Source organism: Pseudophryne corroboree, chromosome 1 (assembly GCF_028390025.1).
Source record: "Pseudophryne corroboree isolate aPseCor3 chromosome 1, aPseCor3.hap2, whole genome shotgun sequence".
NCBI lineage: Eukaryota > Metazoa > Chordata > Amphibia > Anura > Myobatrachidae > Pseudophryne > Pseudophryne corroboree.
In genome coordinates this window covers 377,048,005-377,068,131 of record NC_086444.1, presented here as the reverse complement: position 1 = coordinate 377,068,131, position 20,127 = coordinate 377,048,005, and the positions used below count along the sequence as shown (strand labels likewise).

Sequence of the window (20,127 nt, the reverse complement as noted above, 5' to 3'; positions counted from 1 at the left end):
CTTGAGGGCGGCCGTATCTGGAGACGGTAACGCCACTTGATAAGCGTGTGAGCGCCTTATCACCCTAAGGGGTGTTTCCCAACGTACCCTAATTTCTGGCGGGAAAGGGTATAACGCCAATATTTGCTATCGGGGTAACCCTACGCATCATCACACACTTCATTTTATTTTATCTGATTCAGGAAAAACTACAGGTAGTTTTTTCACTCCCACATAATACCCTTTCTTGTGGTACTTGTAGTATCAGAAACACGTAACACCTCCTTCATTGCCCTTAACGTGTGGCCCTAATGAGAAATACGTTTGTTTATTCACCGTCGACACTGTATTCAGTGTCCGTGTCTGTGTCTGTGTCGACCGACTGAGGTAAATGGGCGTTTTTAAAACCCCTGACGGTGTTTCTGAGACGCCTGGACCGGTCCTAATAGATTGTCGGCCGTCTCATGTCGTCAACCGACCTTGCAGCGTGTTGACATTCTCACGTAATTCTCTAAATAAGCCATCCATTCCGGTGTCGACTCCCTAGAGAGTGACATCACCATTACAGGCAATTTCTCCGCCTCCTCACCAACATCGTCCTCATACATGTCGACACACACGTACCGACACACAGCACACACACCGGGAATGCTCTGACAGAGGACAGGACCCACTAGCCCTTTGGGGAGACAGAGGGAGAGTCTGCCAGCACACACCAAAAACGCTATAATTATATAGGGACAACCTTATATAAGTGTTTCTCCCTTATAGCATCTTTTATATATATACAATATCGCCAAAATCAGTGCCCCCCCTCTCTGTTTTAACCCTGTTTCTGTAGTGCAGTGCAGGGGAGAGCCTGGGAGCCTTCTCTCCAGCTTTTCTGTGAGAGAAAATGGCGCTGTGTGCTGAGGAGATAGGCCCCGCCCCTTTTACGGCGGGCTCGTCTCCCGCTATTTTTGAAGTTAGGCAGGGGTTAAATATCTCCATATAGCCTCTGTGGGCTATATGTGAGGTATTTTTTGCCTCTAATAAGGTTTTTATTTGCCTCTCAGAGCGCCCCCCCCAGCGCTCTGCACCCTCAGTGACTGTTGTGTGAAGTGTGCTGAGAGGAAAATGGCGCACAGCTGCAGTGCTGTGCGCTACCTTTATGAAGACTCAGGAGTCTTCAGCCGCCGATTTTGGACCTCTTCTCTCTTCAGCGTCTGCAAGGGGGCCGGCGGCGCGGCTCCGGTGACCATCCAGGCTGTACCTGTGATCGTCCCTCTGGAGCTAGTGTCCAGTAGCCAAGCAGCAAATCCACTCTGCACGCAGGTGAGTTCACTACTTCTCCCCTAAGTCCCTCGTTGCAGTGATCCTGTTGCCAGCAGGACTCACTGTAAAGTAAAAAACCTAAGCTAAACTTTCTCTAAGCAGCTCTTTAGGAGAGCCACCTAGATTGCACCCTTCTCGTTCGGGCACAAAATCTAACTGGAGTCTGGAGGAGGGTCATAGGGGGAGGAGCCAGTGCACACCACCTGATCTGGTAAAAGCTTTACTTTTTTGTGCCCTGTCTCCTGCGGAGCCGCTATTCCCCATGGTCCTTTCAGGAACCCCAGCATCCACTTAGGACGATAGAGAAACAAATAATATCACGGAGTACAATGCTAAAAAGTAAAAACGTGGTCAAGGCTATTCATGTTTAATGTAAGTAAATAAGGATAGAGTAATGGTGGCCAATCCCAGGATCGGGGGGATCCTAGGATTTAGGGCCAAAAATGGCCGGGATTCAATCCCGGGATTGGAAACTCCAATACCGGGGATTGAGGGATCAGCGTTGAGCGTCCACAGGACGCTCAGACGCTGCCCGGCTTCCTTGTTCCGGCTCCCCAGCGCAGCGCGTGAGAGGTCACGCTGTGCCGTCAGCCGCTGCTGGGAGCCGCTAGCAGCGATTAGAGTGTTCCCCTCCCGCCGGCGGTATATGGTAAGTTATGTGGGCTGGGCGACCACATAGCTAAACGCCAATCCCGGGATTGGCCATTTTTCAATCCCGATACCCGGGATTGAAAAAATGGCCCAGGATTGGCTTCCCTAGTTAGAGTGGTTAAAAAGGACACTGGGCTGGATACTACTCTGCTAACACATGCAAGAAAATGTCATGAAAAGGGCAGTAAAGCACCATGTCTAAATAGTACCTTTATGCGGCGTGTGCGTGTGTGTGTTTGTGCGTGCGTGTTCTTTTAAGGCTATAGATGTTCAAGCATCATCACGATTCCAAAAAAAAAACCTGCTCTTGCTCCTGCAAGATATCTATACCTGCTCTAGTCCTGGGAAGTATAGATAAGAGCTAATGGGTCCTACACACTGGGCATTTTCCGCTGAGGTCCCAGACAGCCGATACGGCCGACCCGGAAGGGGTGGAGGGGTGATGGGTGACGGGGGGAGTGACGTTTCTTCACTCCCGTAACCCAGCCCCATAGCCCTGCATGCTAATGTGGACGAGATTGTCCATATTGGCATGCGTGTATAAACAAGCCTGCACCAACGATGAACGAGCGAAGGGCAGCACATTGTTGGTGCCTACACTGAAAGATATGAATGATATCTCGTTCATATCTTTCAGTGTTATCGCGTAGTGTGTAGGGCCTATCACACTCATCTGAATCTGATGGTTTTTCTGTGGCAACCCCAGCATTCTGTCATGATTTGCCCATTATCCTGAATAAGCTGTCATGAAGAATAAGCCACAGTCAGCAGCAAAGTAAGAGGTTCCAAATATCAGTGAATTAGCTCAATCGTGGCAAAGATTCTTCTACAACGGAGTGCGCAGCTGAACCTCACAATCATGGTCACCAGGCAGCACCAGTAGAAGTGGTTAGTAGCGGCGTGTGACAGAAAAAGAGGAACAGCCACACTGAGCAACAAAACCAAGAAGTAAAAAATTGTCACAGTATTTACCTGCTGCTGGGAAAATTTATTGGAGCTGCTGGTCCAGGAATCCAGGGGGTCTGTAACCGTGCCATTGAGAGACTCACTGGTAGGTCCAGTTGACACAGAAATTTCCTGATACGTATGACATCCACTGGGAAAAGAATACGGGGTCTCCTCTGATAAAAACACAGGACGCTTGGAAATATGAGATGTTGTGGATTCCAGGTCAGCAAGCAATGCGTCTGCATAGAAAGACAAAAGTAAGCAGATTGTAGCTAAACATACAAAGGTTACTACATGATACATTACAGGAAATTAGTTTTATTCTGGCATTTCTTAAAAAACAAAAAAACTCAACCATCACTGCACTCAAAGATCAATTACCTTACTGAATTATTTGTTGGCAATTTACAACACAGTCAAGATATTTAAGTGAATACATGGGATGGAGAAGGTGAATATGGGAGAGGAGTTACTAGCTTAGCGGATGGCTATTCCAGAAAACTTGGCTATTTTTTAATGGGTTCTAGGGTTGCAAATAATTGTAATACTTTCCAATATTTCAATGGGAGATCTTTTACATGCAACAGCCAGTAGCTTTTGATGTGGGGTAAATCATTGACAGAGGCACAAAAATGCATGTAATAAACTGATTAAAACATGTAATCAAAACACTTAAAATGTCCTTTTATGGTACAACCTTTATAATACATTTTGGCCAGTAGTCATTTGTGTCTAAAGCTGGGCACACACTAGGCGATATACTGTCTGATCGGACCAATATTTTGTGCACGGTGTAGTGTGTACGGACTATTGCGTGCTCCCGCGGGTTGTTCATTGAGTCTTTTTTTTTTGCTAGCAGTACAGTCCGATCACAAGATATTTTGATCGACACAATGCTTCTGGATGTAGCCACTGGAAGATATATTGATATGGGACAGCCGATGTATCGATGCATCGGTCATCCCGACAGCCACATCGTCTAGTGTACCCTTAGTGAGGAGTATTGTAAATATCTTTTATTGAAGGGGAAAATTAAAAAAAAGTATCCACCAAGAGTATTTTTAATTGGACCCAGAAATCTGCTAAAGTGTTTTATTGGGGCAGTTGCCAACAGAGTAAAGTGCTATGTACATAGAGACGCAATGGGCTTCCAGGAAGGTACATATGCACATACTGAACTGTACATAACGTAGACTCATTTCAGTTATTAAAAACCTGTACTATCTGCAATCATAGACTAAAGCAAATGTGTCTGAATTCTGATAACACCTTTGTAACTGTGGGTCCATTATACAGGTTGAGTCTCCCTTATCCAAAATGCTTGGGACCAGAAGTATTTTGGACATCAGATTTTTCCGTATTTTGGAATAATTGCATACCATAATGAGATATCATGGCGATGGGACCCAAGTCTAAGCACAGAATGCATTTGTGTTTCATATACACCTTATACACACAGCCTGAAGGTCATTTTAGATAATATTTTTAATAACTTTGTGCATTAAACAAACTGTGTGTACATTCACACAATTCATTTAGGTTTCATATACACACAGCCTGAAGGTCATTTAATACAATAGTTTTAATAACTTTGTGTATTAAACAAAGTTTGTGTACACTGAGCCATCAGAAAACAAAGGTTTCACTATCTCACTCAAAAAATTCCGTATTTCGGAATATTTGGATATGGGATACTCAACCTGTACTATAACGTTAACATCTGCTTACTGACCTACACATACTCAGCTCTACAGAATGAAAGCTTGTACTTCAGATCATGCCATGCAACCATTTGCTAAAAGTGTCTGCATGATTGTCAACTTAGCTATAGCCTAATGACTGAGTTGAAAGACATCTTCCTCTAAACAAAAACAGTTGCCACAATGCTGCAGGGAAATGCCAACTGCATATTCCATTTAAAAATGTAAAAGTATAATGTAAAGCTTTAAATAGAAGAAAAAAATAATTTAGTCTAAGTAATACCATCCAAGTATGTTCAGACTCTAAGTTCTAAACAAAAGTTTGATGAATATGCTCGGAAACGTAAAAACTGCACAGCTGTATGACAGTTGTTCATAATGATTTCATTAGGGCCACATGTGATATGACATTTCTATTGAACCACTGATCAACACAAAGGGGGAGATGTTTCAAACTTAGGAGAGAGATATAAAGTGTAGACGGTGCCCAAAGCAACCGATCAGCTGTCATTTATCTAGCAGTCTATGAAATGACAGTTAAGGGGGGTACACACATACCGATGTGCGTGAGCGATCTTGCACAGACCGCTCAGCACAGCGTGATGTGTGCTGAGCGAGGAGGGTGGGACGGGGGGCCGCTCACTGCGGTGAAGTGAGCAATCTAACTAGATTGTGCCTGCATGCAGGCCAATCTAGAGTCAGCGATAGCGATGTGTGGCTATTGCTATGGGGCATACACACGGAGAGATGTGTGCTTCATTTCTAAGCAGTCTAGTCAGATTGCTTAGAATTTAAGCACACATCGCTATTTGTATATGCCCCTTATCAGAAGATGATTGCTTACATTGGGTAACTACTCTACTCTCTCTCCCAGGCTTGATACGTCTCACCAAAACTGTGGAGACTATAGGAAAAGAAAAAACATAAAAGTGCTATATTCTACCATACTTTTTACAAGCCTGTAAGACATCTGAAGCAAGGTAAATGGGTGCACTAACCAAACAGTCATACATTTCTGAGTGAGTCAATTCAGCCATTTCCGCATTGTCAGTCATATACTGTATCCCACACACAGGAGTTATGATCAGAAAAAGACACAGTACAAAGGACAAAAGGTCAGCAGCTGGATACACACCCAATTTACTCCTGGCTGCTCTGGCTTCCAGAGTTAAGGCATAAAAGGAAGGGGGATATCTGCATCTGTGCTCAGACATGGTGCATCCCAGCAATATACCACAATAGTGTTTAATTTGCTGTATTCTGAATGAAAGATCAGTGCTGCCTCTACAACACAATTAAAGCTAGCAAAATGTGTTATACAGGTTGAGTCTCCCTTATCCAAAATGCTTGGGACCAGAGGTATTTTGGATATGGGATTTTTCCGTATTTTGGAATAATTGCATACCATAATGAGATATCATGGTGATGGGACCTAAATCTAAGCACAGAATGCATTTATGTTACATATACACCTTATACACACAGCCTGAAGGTCATTTTAGCCAATATTTTTTATAACTTTGTGCATTAAACAAAGTGTGTCTACATTCACACAATTCATTTATGTTTCATTTATACCTTATACACACAGCCTGAAGGTCATTTAATACAATATTTTTAATAACGTTGTGTATTAAACAAAGTATGTGTACATTGAGCCATCAAAAAACAAAGGTTTCACTATCTCACTCAAAAAAGTCCGTATTTCGGAATATTCCGTATTTCGGAATATTTGGATATGGGATACTCAACCTGTATCAAGTTTATCTAATCACTGCCTAATTTCTAAAAATAAGAATTTACTTACCGATAATTCTATTTCTCGTAGTCCGTAGTGGATGCTGGGGACTCCGTCAGGACCATGGGGAATAGCGGCTCCGCAGGAGACAGGGCACAAAAATAAAGCTTTAGGATTAGGTGGTGTGTACTGGCTCATCCCCCTATGACCCTCCTCCAAGCCTCAGTTAGGATACTGTGCCCGGACGAGCGTACACAATAAGGAAGGATATTGAACCCCGGGTAAGACTCATACCAGCCACACCAATCACACCGTATAACTTGTGATCTGAACCCAGTTAACAGTATGACAAACGTAGGAGCCTCTGAACAGACGGCTCACAACAAATAACAACCCGATTTTTTTGTAACAATAACTATGTACAAGTATTGCAGACAATCCGCACTTGGGATGGGCGCCCAGCATCCACTACGGACTACGAGAAATAGAATTATCGGTAAGTAAATTCTTATTTTCTCTAACGTCCTAAGTGGATGCTGGGGACTCCGTCAGGACCATGGGGATTATACCAAAGCTCCCAAACGGGCGGGAGAGTGCGGATGACTCTGCAGCACCGAATGAGAGAACTCAAGGTCCTCCTCAGCCAGGGTATCAAATTTGTAGAATTTTGCAAACGTGTTTGCCCCTGACCAAGTAGCAGCTCGGCAGAGTTGCAATGCCGAGACTCCCCGGGCAGCCGCCCAGGATGAGCCCACTTTCCTTGTGGAATGGGCCTCGACAGATTTAGGTTGTGGCAAGCCTGCCACAGAATGTGCAAGTTGAATTGTGCTACAAATCCAACGAGCAATCGTCTGCTTAGAAGCAGGAGCACCCATCTTGTTGGGTGCATACAATATAAGCAGTGAGTCAGACTTTCTGACTCCCGCCGTTCTTGAAATATATATTTTCAATGCCCGGACCACGTCCAACAACTTGGAATCCTCCAACTCGTTAGTAGCCGCAGGCACCACAATACGCTGGTTCAGGTGAAACGCTGACACCACCTTAGGCAGAAAATGAGGACGCGTCCGCAGTTCTGCCCTGTCCGTATGGAAAATCAGATATGGGCTCTTATATGATAAAGCCGCCAATTCTGATACTCTCCTGGCTGAAGCCAGGGCCAGTAGCATGGTTACTTTCCATGTAAGATACTTCAGCTCCACCGATTTGAGCGGCTCAAACCAATGGGATTTGAGAAAATCCAAGACTACATTAAGATCCCACGGTGCCACTGGGGGCACAACCGGGGGCTGTATATGTAGTACTCCTTTTACAAAAGTCTGGACTTCAGGAACTGAAGCCAATTCTTTCTGGAAGAAAATCGACAGGGCCGAAATTTGAACCTTAATGGACCCCAATTTGAGGCCCATAGATAATCCTGTTTGCAGGAAATGTAGGAATCGACCCAGTTGAAATTCCTCCGTGGGGGCCTTCCTGGCCTCACACCACGCAACATATTTTCTCCAAATGCGGTGATAATGTTGTGCAGTCACCTCCTTCCTGGCTTTTACCAGTGTAGGAATGACCTCTTCTGGAATGCCTTTTTCCTTTAGAATTCGGCGTTCAACCGCCATGCCGTCAAACGCAGTCGCGGTAAGTCTTGGAATAGACACGGTCCCTGCTGAAGCAGGTCCCGTCTTAGAGGTAGAGGCCACGGATCCTCCGTGAGCATCTCTTGAAGTTCCGGGTACCAAGTTCTTCTTGGCCAATCCGGAGCCACTAGTATCGTTCTTACTCCCTTTTGCCGTATAATTCTCAGTACTTTTGGTATGAGAGGCAGAGGAGGGAACACATACACTGACTGGAACACCCACGGTGTTACCAGAGCGTCCACAGCTATTGCCCGAGGATCTCTTGACCTGGCGCAATACCTGTCCAGTTTTTTGTTGAGGCGGGACGCCATCATATCCACCATTGGTTTTTCCCAACGGTTCACAATCATGTGGAAGACTTCTGGATGAAGTCCCCACTCTCCCGGGTGTAGATCGTGTCTGCTGAGGAAGTCTGCTTCCCAGCTGTCCACTCCCGGAATGAATACTGCTGACAGTGCTATCACATGATCTTCCGCCCAGCGAAGAATCCTTGCAGCTTCTGCCATTGCTGTCCTGCTTCTTGTGCCGCCCTGTCTGTTTACGTGGGCGACTGCCGTGATGTTGTCCGACTGGATCAACACCGGCTGACCCTGAAGCAGGGGTTTTGCCAGACTTAGAGCATTGTAAATCGCTCTTAGCTCCAGTATATTTATGTGAAGAGACATCTCCAGGCTTGACCATACTCCCTGGAAGTTTCTTCCTTGTGTGACCGCTCCCCAGCCTCTCAGACTGGCATCCGTGGTCACCAGGACCCAGTCCTGTATGCCGAATCTGCGGCCCTCTAACAGATGAGCACTCTGCAACCACCACAGAAGAGACACCCTTGTCCGTGGCGATAAGGTTATCCGCTGATGCATCTGCAGATGCGATCCGGACCATTTGTCCAGCAGATCCCACTGAAAAGTTCGTGCGTGGAATCTGCCGAATGGAATCGCTTCGTAAGAAGCCACCATCTTTCCCAGTACTCTTGTGCATTGATGCACAGACACTGTCCCTGGTTTTAGGAGGTTCCTGACAAGTTCGGATAACTCCCTGGCTTTCTCCTCCGGAAGAAACACCTTTTTCTGAACCGTGTCCAGAATCATTCCCAGGAACAGCAGACGTGTTGTCGGGGTCAACTGAGATTTTGGAAAATTCAGAATCCACCCGTGTTGTTGCAGCACTACTTGGGTTAGTGCTACTCCGTCCTCCAGCTGTTCTCTGGACCTTGCCCTTATCAGGAGATCGTCCAAGTAAGGGATAATTAATACGCCTCTTCTTCGCAGAAGAATCATCATTTCGGCCATTACCTTGGTAAAGACCCGAGGTGCCGTAGACAATCCAAACGGCAGCGTCTGAAACTGATAATGACAGTTTTGCACCACGAACCTGAGGTACCCTTGATGTGAAGGGCAAATTGGGACATGCAGGTAAGCATCCTTTATGTCCAGGGACACCATAAAGTCCCCTTCTTCCAGATTCGCTATCACTGCTCTGAGTGACTCCATCTTGAACTTGAATTTTTGTATGTACAGGTTCAAAGATTTCAGATTTAGAATAGGTCTTACCGAGCCGTCCGGCTTCGGTACCACAAATAGCGTGGAGTAATACCCCTTTCCCTGTTGTAGGAGGGGTACCTTGACTATCACCTGCTGAGAAAACAGCTTGTGAATGGCTTCCAATACCGTCGCCCTGTCTGAGGGAGACGTTGGCAAAGCAGACTTTAGGAACCGGCGAGGGGGAGACTTCTCGAATTCCAACCTGTAACCCTGAGATACTACCTGCAGAATCCAGGGGTCCACCTGTGAGCAAGCCCACTGTGCGCTGAAATTCTTGAGTCGACCCCCCACCGTTCCAGAGTCCACTTGTAAGGCCCCAGCGTCATGCTGAGGGCTTTGCAGAACCCTGGGAGGGCTTCTGTTCCTGGGCAGGGGCTGCTTGCTGCCCTCTCTTACCCCTTCCTCTGCCCCGAGGCAGATATGACTGTCCTTTTGTCCGCTTGTTCTTATAGGAACGAAAGGACTGCGGCTGAAAAGACGGTGTCTTTTTCTGTTGGGAGGGGGTCTGAGGTAAAAAAGTGGATTTTCCGGCAGTTGCCGTGGCCACCAGATCCGATAGACCGACGCCAAATAATTCCTCCCCTTTATACGGCAATACTTCCATATGTCGTTTGGAATCCGCATCACCTGACCACTGTCGCGTCCATAAACTCCTTCTGGCAGATATGGACATCGCATTTACTCTCGATGCCAGAGTGCAAATATCTCTCTGCGCATCTCGCATATAAAGGAAAGCATCCTTTAATTGCTCTATAGTCAATAAAATACTGTCCCTATCCAGGGTATCAATATTTTCAGTCAGGGAATCCAACCAGACGACCCCAGCACTGCACATCCAGGCTGAGGCGATGGCCGGTCGCAGTATAACACCAGTATGTGTGTATATACTTTTTAGGGTAGTTTCCAGTCTCCTATCCGCTGGATCCTTGAGGGCGGCCGTATCAGGAGACGGTAACGCCACTTGTTTTGATAAGCGTGTGAGCGCCTTATCCACCCTAGGGGGTGTTTCCCAGCGCGCCCTAACCTCTGGCGGGAAAGGGTATAATGCTAATAACTTTTTTGAAATTAGCATTTTTCTATCTGGGTTAACCCACGCTTCATCACATACATCATTTAATTCCTCTGATTCAGGAAAAAATAAGAATTTACTTACCGATAATTCTATTTCTCGGAGTCCGTAGTGGATGCTGGGGTTCCTGAAAGGACCATGGGGAATAGCGGCTCCGCAGGAGACAGGGCACAAAAGTAAAGCTTTCCGATCAGGTGGTGTGCACTGGCTCCTCCCCCCTATGACCCTCCTCCAAGCCAGTTAGGTACTGTGCCCGGACGAGCGTACACAATAAGGGAGGAATTTTGAATCCCGGGTAAGACTCATACCAGCCACACCAATCACACCGTACAACTTGTGATCTAAACCCAGTTAACAGTATGATAACAGCGGAGCCTCTGAAAAGATGGCTCACAACAATAATAACCCGATTTTTGTAACTATGTACAAGTATTGCAGATAATCCGCACTTGGGATGGGCGCCCAGCATCCACTACGGACTCCGAGAAATAGAATTATCGGTAAGTAAATTCTTATTTTCTCTATCGTCCTAGTGGATGCTGGGGTTCCTGAAAGGACCATGGGGATTATACCAAAGCTCCCAAACGGGCGGGAGAGTGCGGATGACTCTGCAGCACCGAATGAGAGAACTCCAGGTCCTCCTTAGCCAGGGTATCAAATTTGTAGAATTTAGCAAACGTGTTTGCCCCTGACCAAGTAGCTGCTCGGCAAAGTTGTAAAGCCGAGACCCCTCGGGCAGCCGCCCAAGATGAGCCCACCTTCCTTGTGGAATGGGCATTTACATATTTTGGCTGTGGCAGGCCTGCCACAGAATGTGCAAGCTGAATTGTATTACACATCCAACTAGCAATAGTCTGCTTAGAAGCAAGAGCACCCAGTTTGTTGGGTGCATACAGGATAACAGCAAGTCAGTTTTCCTGACTCCAGCCGTCCTGGAACATATTTTCAGGGCCCTGACAACATCTAGCAACTTGGAGTCCTCCAAGTCCCTAGTAGGTGCAAGGCACCACAATAAGCTGGTTCAGGTGAAACACTGACACCACCTTAGGGAAAGAACTGGGGACGAGTCCGCAGCTCTGCCCTGTCCGAATGGACAAACAGATATGGGCTTTTTTTTTTTTTTTTTTTTTGAGAAAAAACCACCAATTTGACACTCGCCTGGTCCAGGCCAGGGCCAAGAGCATGGTCACTGTTCATGTGAGATGCTTCAAATCCACAGATTTGACTGGTTTTAAACCAATGTGATTTGAGGAATCCCAGAACTACGTTGAGATCCCACAGTGCCACTGGAGGCACAAAAGGGGGTTGTATATGCAATACTCCCTTGACAAACTTCTGGACTTCAGGAACTGAAGCCAATTCTTTCTGGAAGAAAATCGACAGGGCCGAAATTTGAACCTTAATGGACCCCAATTTGAGGCCCATAGACACTCCTGTTTGCAGGAAATGCAGGAAACGACCGAGTTGAAATTTCTTTGTGGGGCCTTCCTGGCCTCACACCACGCAACATATTTTCGCCACATGTGGTGATAATGTTGTGCGGTCACCTCCTTTCTGGCTTTGACCAGGGTAGGAATGACCTCTTCCGGAATGCCTTTTTCCCTTAGGATCCGGCTTTCCACCGCCATGCCGACAAACGCAGCTGCGGTAAGTCTTGGAACAGACATGGTACTTGCTGAAGCAAGTCCCTTCTTAGCGGCAGAGGCCATAAGACCTCTGTAAGCATCACTTGAAGTTCCGGGTACCAAGTCCTTCTTGGCCAATCAGGAGCCATGAGTATAGTTCTTACTCCTCTACGTCTTATAATTCTCAGCACCTTAGGTATGAGAAGCAGAGGAGGGAACACATACACCGACTGGTACACCCACGGTGTTACCAGAACGTCCACAGCTATTGCCTGAGGGTCTCTTGACCTGGCGCAATACCTGTCCCGGTTTTTTTTTTTTTTTTTTTTTTTTTAGACGGGACGCCATCATGTCCACCTTTGGTATTTCCCAACGGTTTACAATCATGTGGAAAAAACTTCCCGATGAAGTTTCCACTCTCCCGGGTGGAGGTCGTGCCTGCTGAGGAAGTCTGCTTCCCAGTTTCCATTCCCGGGATGAAACACTGCTGACAGTGCTATCACATGATTTTCCGCCCAGCGAAAAGTCCTTGCAGTTTTTGCCATTGCCCTCCTGCTTCTTGTGTCGCCCTGTCTGTTTACGTGGGCGACTGCCGTGATGTTTTTCCCACTGGATCAATACCGGCTGACCTTGAAGCAGAGGTCTTGCTAAGCTTAGAGCATTATAAATTTACCCTTAGCTCCAGTATATTTATGTGGAGAAAAGTCTCCAGACTTGATCACACTCCCTGGAAATTTTTTTTTCCTTGTGTGACTGCTCCCCAGCCTCTCGGGCTGGGCTCCGTGGTCACCAGCATCCAATCCTGAATGCCGAATCTGCGGCCCTCTAGAAGATGAGCACTCTATAACCACCACAGGAGAGACACCCTTGTCCTTGGATATAGGGTTATCCGCTGATGCATCTGAAGATGCGATCCGGGCCATTTGTCCAGCAGATCCCACTGAAAAGTTCTTGCGTGAAATCTGCCGAATGGAATTGCTTCGTAGGAAGCCACCATTTTTACCAGGACCCTTGTGCAATGATGCACTGTTTTAGGAGGTTCCTGACTAGCTCGGATAACTCCCTGGCTTTCTCTTCCGGGAGAAACACCTTCTTCTGGACTGTGTCCAGAATCATCCCTAGGCACAGCAGACGTGTCGTCGGATCAGCTGCGATTTTGGAATATTTAGAATCCACCCGTGCTGTTGTAGCAGTATCCGAGATAGTGCTACTCCGACCTCCAACTGTTCCCTGGACTATGCCCTTATCAGGAGATCATCCAAGTAAGGGATACTTAAGACGCCTTTTCTTCGAAGAAGAATCATCATTTCGGCCATTACCTTGGTAAAGACCCGGGGTGCCGTGGACAATCCAAACGGCAGCGTCTGAAACGGATAGTGACAGTTCTGCACCACGAACCTGAGGTACCCTTAGTGAGAAGGGCAAATTTGGGACATAGAGGTAAGCATCCCTGATGTCCCGGGACACTATATAGTCCTCTTCTTCCTGGTTCGTTATCACTGCTCTGAGTGACTCCATCTTGATTTGAACCTTTGTAAGTGTTCAAAAATTTTTTTAGAATAAGTCTCACCTAGCCTTCTGGCTTCAGTACCACAATATAGTGTGGAATAATACCCCTTTTCTTGTAGTGGGAGGGGTAATTTAGTTATCACCTGCTGGGAATACAGCTTGTGAATTTTTTTCCATACTGCCTCCTTGTCGGAGGGAGACCTTGGTAAAGCAGACTTCAGGAGCCTGCGAAGGGGAAACGTCTCGACCTTCCAATCTGTACCCCTGGGATACTACTTGTAGGATCCAGGGGTCCTGTACGGTCTCAGCGCCATGCTGAGAACTTGTCAGAAGCGGTGGAACGCTTCTGTTCCTGGGAATGGGCTGCCTGCTGCAGTCTTCTTCCCTTTCCTCTATCCCTGGGCAGATATGATCTTATAGGGACGAGAGGACTGAGGCTGAAAAGACGGTGTCTTTTTCTGCAGAGATGTGACTTAGGGTAAAAAACGGTGGATTTTCCAGCAGTTGCCGTGGCCACCAGGTCCGATGGACCGACCCCAAATAACTCCTCTTCCTTTATACGGCAATACACCTTTGTGCCGTTTGGAATCTGCATCACCTGACCACTGTCGTGTCCATAACATCTTTTGGCAGTTATGGACATCGCATTTACTCATGATGCCAGAGTGCAAATATCCCTCTGTGCATCTCGCATATATAGAAATGCATCCTTTAAATGCTCTATAGTCAATAAAATACTGTCCCTGTCAAGGGTATCAATATTTTTAGTCAGGGAATCCGACCAAGCCACCCCAGCTCTGCACATCCAGGCTGAGGCGATCGCTGGTCGCAGTATAACACCAGTATGTGTGTATATACTTTTTATGATATTTTTCCAGCCTACTGTCAGCTGGTCCTTGAGGACGGCCCTATCTATAGACGGTACCGCCACTTGTTTTGATAAGCGTGTGAGCGCCTTATCCACCTTAAGGGGTGTTTCCCAACGCGCCCTAACTTCTGGCGGGAAAGGGTATACCGCCCATAATTTTCTATCGGGGGGAACCCACGCATCATCACACACTTTATTTAATTTATCTGATTCAGGAAAAACTATGGTAGTTTTTTCACATCCCACATAATACCCTCTTTTGTGGTACTTGTAGTATCAGAAATATGTAACACCTCCTTCATTGCCTTTAACGTGTGGCCCTAATAAGGAATACGTTTGTTTATTCACCGTCGACACTGGATTCAGTGTCCCTGTCTGTGTCTGTGTCGACCGACTAAAGTAAACGGGCGTTTTAAAACCCCTGACGGTGTTTTTGAGACGTCTGGACCGGTACTAATTGTTTGTCGGCCGTCTCATGTCGTCAACCGACCTTGCAGCGTGTTGACATTATCACGTAATTTCCTAAATAAGCCATCCATTCCGGTGTCGACTCCCTAGAGAGTGACACCACCATTACAGGCAATTGCTCCGCCTCCTCACCAACATCGTCCTCCTACATGTCGACACACACGTACCGACACACAGCACACACACAGGGAATGCTCTGATAGAGGACAGGACCCACTAGCCCTTTGGAGAGACAGAGGGAGAGTTTGCCAGCACACACCAAAAACGCTATAATTATATAGGGACAACCTTATATAAGTGTTTTCCCTTATAGCATCTTAATATATATAAGCATATCGCCAAATTAGTGCCCCCCCTCTCTGTTTTAACCCTGTTTCTGTAGTGCAGTGCAGGGGAGAGCCTGGGAGCCTTCCCTCCAGCCTTTCTGTGAGGGAAAATGGCGCTGTGTGCTGAGGAGATAGGCCCCGCCCCTTTTTCGGCGGCCTCGTCTCCCGCTCTTAACGGATTCTGGCAGGGGTTAAATATCTCCATATAGCCTCCGGAGGCTATATGTGAGGTATTTTTAGCCAAAATAGGTATTCATTTGCCTCCCAGGGCGCCCCCCTCCCAGCGCCCTGCACCCTCAGTGACTGCCGTGTGAAGTGTGCTGAGAGGAAAATGGCGCACAGCTGCAGTGCTGTGCGCTACCTTTAGAAGACTGAGGAGTCTTCTGCCGCCGATTCTGGACCTTCTTACTTCAGCATCTGCAAGGGGGCCGGCGGCAAGGCTCCGGTGACCATCCAGGCTGTACCTGTGATCGTCCCTCTGGAGCTGATGTCCAGTAGCCAAGAAGCCAATCCATCCTGCACGCAGGTGAGTTCACTTCTTCTCCCCTCTGTCCCTCGTTGCAGTGATCCTGTTGCCAGCAGGACTCACTGTAAAGTAAAAAACCTAAGCTAAACTTTCTCTAAGCAGCTCTTTAGGAGAGCCACCTAGAATTGCACCCTTCTCGGCCGGGCACAAAAATCTAACTGGCTTGGAGGAGGGTCATAGGGGGAGGAGCCAGTGCACACCACCTGATCGGAAAGCTTTACTTTTGTGCCCTGTCTCCTGCGGAGCCGCTATTCCCCATGGTCCTTTCAGGAACCCCAGCATCCACTAGGACGATAGAGAAACTACAGGTAGTTTTTTCACCCCCCACATAATACCCCTTTTTGTGGTACTTGCAGTATCAGAGATATGCAAAGCCTCCTTCATTGCCGTGATCCTATAACGTGTGGCCCTACTTGAAAATACGTTTGTTTCATCACCGTCGACACTAGATTCAGTGTCTGTGTCTGGGTCTGTGTCGACCGACTGAGGTAAAGGGCGCTTTACAGCCCCTGACGGTGTCTGAGACGCCTGGGCAGGTACTAACTGGTTTGCCGGCCGTCTCATGTCGTCAACTGATTTTTGTAATGTGCTGACATTATCACGTAATTCCATAAACAAAGCCATCCATTCCGGTGTCGACTCCCTGGGGGGTGACATCACCATTATCGGCAATTGCTCTGCCTCCACGCCAACATCGTCCTCATACATGTCGACACACACGTACCGACACACAGCAGACACACAGGGAATGCTCTTATCGAAGACAGGACCCCACTAGCCCTTTGGGGAGACAGAGGGAGAGTTTGCCAGCACACACCCAAGCGCTATAATATATATGGGAACAACCTTATATAAGTGTTGATCCTTATAGCAGCTTAAATATATCCAATATATCGCCAAAAAATGCCCCCCCCTCTCTGTTTTACCCTGTTTCTGTAGTGCAGTGCAGGGGAGAGTCCTGGGAGCCTTCCTCACAGCGGAGCCGAGCAGGAAAATGGCGCTGTGTGCTGAGGAGAATAAGCCCCGCCCCCTATTTCGGCGGGCTTTCCTCCCGTAGATTTAGATAACTGGCATGGGTTAAATACATACATATAGCCTTAATGGCTATATGTGATGTATTCTTTTGCCTTAAGGTATTAAAATATTGCTGCCCAGGGCGCCCCCAGCAGCGCCCTGCACCCTCCGTGACCGCTTGGTGTGAAGTGTGTGACAACAATGGCGCACAGCTGCAGTGCTGTGCGCTACCTTCATGAAGACTGAAGAGCCTTCTGCCGCCTGTTTCCGGACCTTCAATCTTCAGCATCTGTAAGGGGGGTCGGCGGCGCGGCTCCGGGACGAACCCCAGGGTGAGACCTGTGTTCCGACTCCCTCTGGAGCTAATGGTGTCCAGTAGCCTAAGAATCCAATCCATCCTGCACGCAGGTGAGTTGAAATTCTCTCCCCTAAGTCCCTCGATGCAGTGAGCCTGTTGCCAGCAGGACTCACTGAAAATAAAAAACCTAAAAAACTTTTTCTAAGCAGCTCTTTAAGAGAGCCACCTAGATTGCACCCTGCTCGGACGGGCACAAAAACCTAACTGAGGCTTGGAGGAGGGTCATAGGGGGAGGAGCCAGTACACACCACCTAATCCTAAAGCTTTATTTTTGTGCCCTGTCTCCTGCGGAGCCGCTATTCCCCATGGTCCTGACGGAGTCCCCAGCATCCACTTAGGACGTTAGAGAAATGGTATTTTCACACGGGTGGACTTTTCACTCCCATCAGGCGATAATTGGTTGATCTGCCCAATAATTGGATAGTGTGCATGCAGAAGCGATAGCCGATAAATGGCTTCAAACTCTCCTGCAAAAATCATATTGGAAGATTGGGATCTGGTGTGCTGTACACGTTTCATTCCCAATCTACCAATCCCATTAAGGAGATCTGAAGTAAGTAGACACTGAGGTAGAAATTAATCTCCTATAAACACTGTCAGATCAGAACATTTATCTGATCAGCACACATTATGACGGGTATATACTGTGCAATTATCAACACGATCCACAGATTATCAGAGTGTCAGGCCGTTAATCGCATAGTATACGGACACAACTGATCAGCGACAATTGGACAGTCGGGCATGAGAAATCTTCCAAAGTGCCAGACTGATCCGACCGTTGGTGTGCCGCATTTGACAGTGCACGTACTACCATGGCTGACATTTCCCCTATTGCTTCACAGGGGAGGAACACAGTGGCCATACACTGAAATCTGTCACAAGAAGGAGGGGGGAGTTTAAGTCAAGTTCCTGGAATGAGTGCCCGTTAAATGATCTCTAGACTCATACCTTTTCAACGTACCAAATTCAATTTAGATTCAGGGCCACTATTCGAGTACTGCCAATTGATATATACATACATACACACACAGCTGATATTAATACCCCTCCCATAGACATGGAAGTTGCAACTACCTTCTACTGTACTTACATTTTTAATGATTACATCTGTGTATGTGTTGCGTGGTCAGCCCATTGGTTTAGGATCACATGTTGCGTAGTGTTTCAGGTACTCTTCAAACTGCAAGCTACTTTCCTCTGCTATCAGTCATTATAGGTTTTAGAAGGGTTACTGACAGGAAGTTGGGAGTACCTATAAAAGCTCTACCCCTCTTATTAAATCTTTAATGACGGGAGATCAGGGGGCACTAATTGTTTTGGGGGGTTTAAGCTCACTGCAATAGTCTCATAAAATGACTAAACCTGACTAAATTACTGCATGCAACGCAAAATGGGACGTTTGGGCACCCAAACAGGTCACTTTTCACACATTTCTGCTCCCCAGCACGGGGTCTGCCGGCACTCCATCAGGCCCCCGGCATGGACAGCTGCCGCCAAAAATATTTGAATTCCCCATACAGATACAACTGTTTTTCGGCACCAGTAGTCCCTATCTAAAGATATGGAAGCTATTCAATTGTTTGGGCACACCGCCAATGCTGGTCATGAATGCTGAATTCTCAGGGCCAAATGCACCAGGATTAGCCACGCAATGCGGCTTTTCCCGAGCAAGCTACTGGGTGCACTGCATTTAACATGCTCAAATGCCACCTGAAAGCTCTACTTTAGATGAATTTCTGCTCACACCTAAGTAGAGCAGAAAATAAGAATTTACTCACCGGTAATTCTATTTCTCGTAGTCCGTAGTGGATGCTGGGGACTCAGTCAGGACCATGGGGATTAGCGGCTCCGCAGGAGTCTGGGCACAAAATTTAAAAGTTTGACCACTAGGTGGTGTGTACTGGCTCCTCCCCCTATGACCCTCCTCCAAGCCTCAGTTAGGATATTGTGCCCGGACGAGCGTACACAATAAGGAAGGATTTTGAATCCCGGGTAAGACTCATACCAGCCACACCAATCACACCGTACAACTTGTGATCTGAACCCAGTTAACAGTATGATAACGTAGGAGCCTCTGAAAAGATGGTTCACAACAATAAACAACCCGATTTTTTTTGTAACAATAACTATGTACAAGTATTGCAGACAATCCGCACTTGGGATGGGCGCCCAGCATCCACTACGGACTACGAGAAACAGAATTACCGGTGAGTAAATTCTCATTTTCTCTGACGTCCTAGTGGATGCTGGGGACTCCGTCAGGACCATGGGGATTATACCAAAGCTCCCAAACGGGCGGGAGAGTGCGGATGACTCTGCAGCACCGAATGAGAGAACTCCAGGTCCTCCTTAGCCAGGGTATCAAATTTGTAGAATTTTACAAACGTGTTCTCCCCTGACCACGTAGCTGCTCGGCAGAGTTGCAATGCCGAGACCCCTCGGGCAGCCGCCCAAGATGAGCCCACCTTCCTTGTGGAGTGGGCATTGACAGATTTAGGCTGTGGCAGGCCTGCCACAGAATGTGCCAGTTGAATTGTGCTACAAATCCAACGAGCAATCGTCTGCTTAGAAGCAGGAGCACCCAGCTTGTTGGGTGCATACAGTATAAACAGCGAGTCAGATTTTCTGACTCCAGCCGTCCTTGAAATATATATATTTTCAATGCTCTGACAACGTCCAGCAACTTGGAATCCTCCAAATCGCTAGTAGCCGCAGGCACCACAATAGGCTGGTTCAGGTGAAACGCTGATACCACCTTAGGCAGAAAATGAGGACGCGTCCTCAATTCTGCCCTGTCCGAATGGAAAATCAGATATGGGCTTTTATACGATAAAGCCGCCAATTCCGACACTCTCCTGGCTG

General features: G+C 47.2%; 1 protein-coding gene across 4 annotated transcripts in view; it reads right to left on the bottom strand.

Moving 5' to 3' along the window:
* Positions 1-20,127, bottom strand: part of PXN (paxillin) — a 72,287-nt gene that overhangs the window by 22,379 nt on the left and 29,781 nt on the right. For all 4 annotated transcript variants that reach the window (XM_063913135.1, XM_063913136.1, XM_063913137.1 and 1 more), the window contains exon 2: positions 2,917-3,131. In XM_063913135.1, coding sequence (XP_063769205.1) covers positions 2,917-3,131 — 215 coding nt within the window. The remainder of the gene's footprint in view (positions 1-2,916; positions 3,132-20,127) is intronic.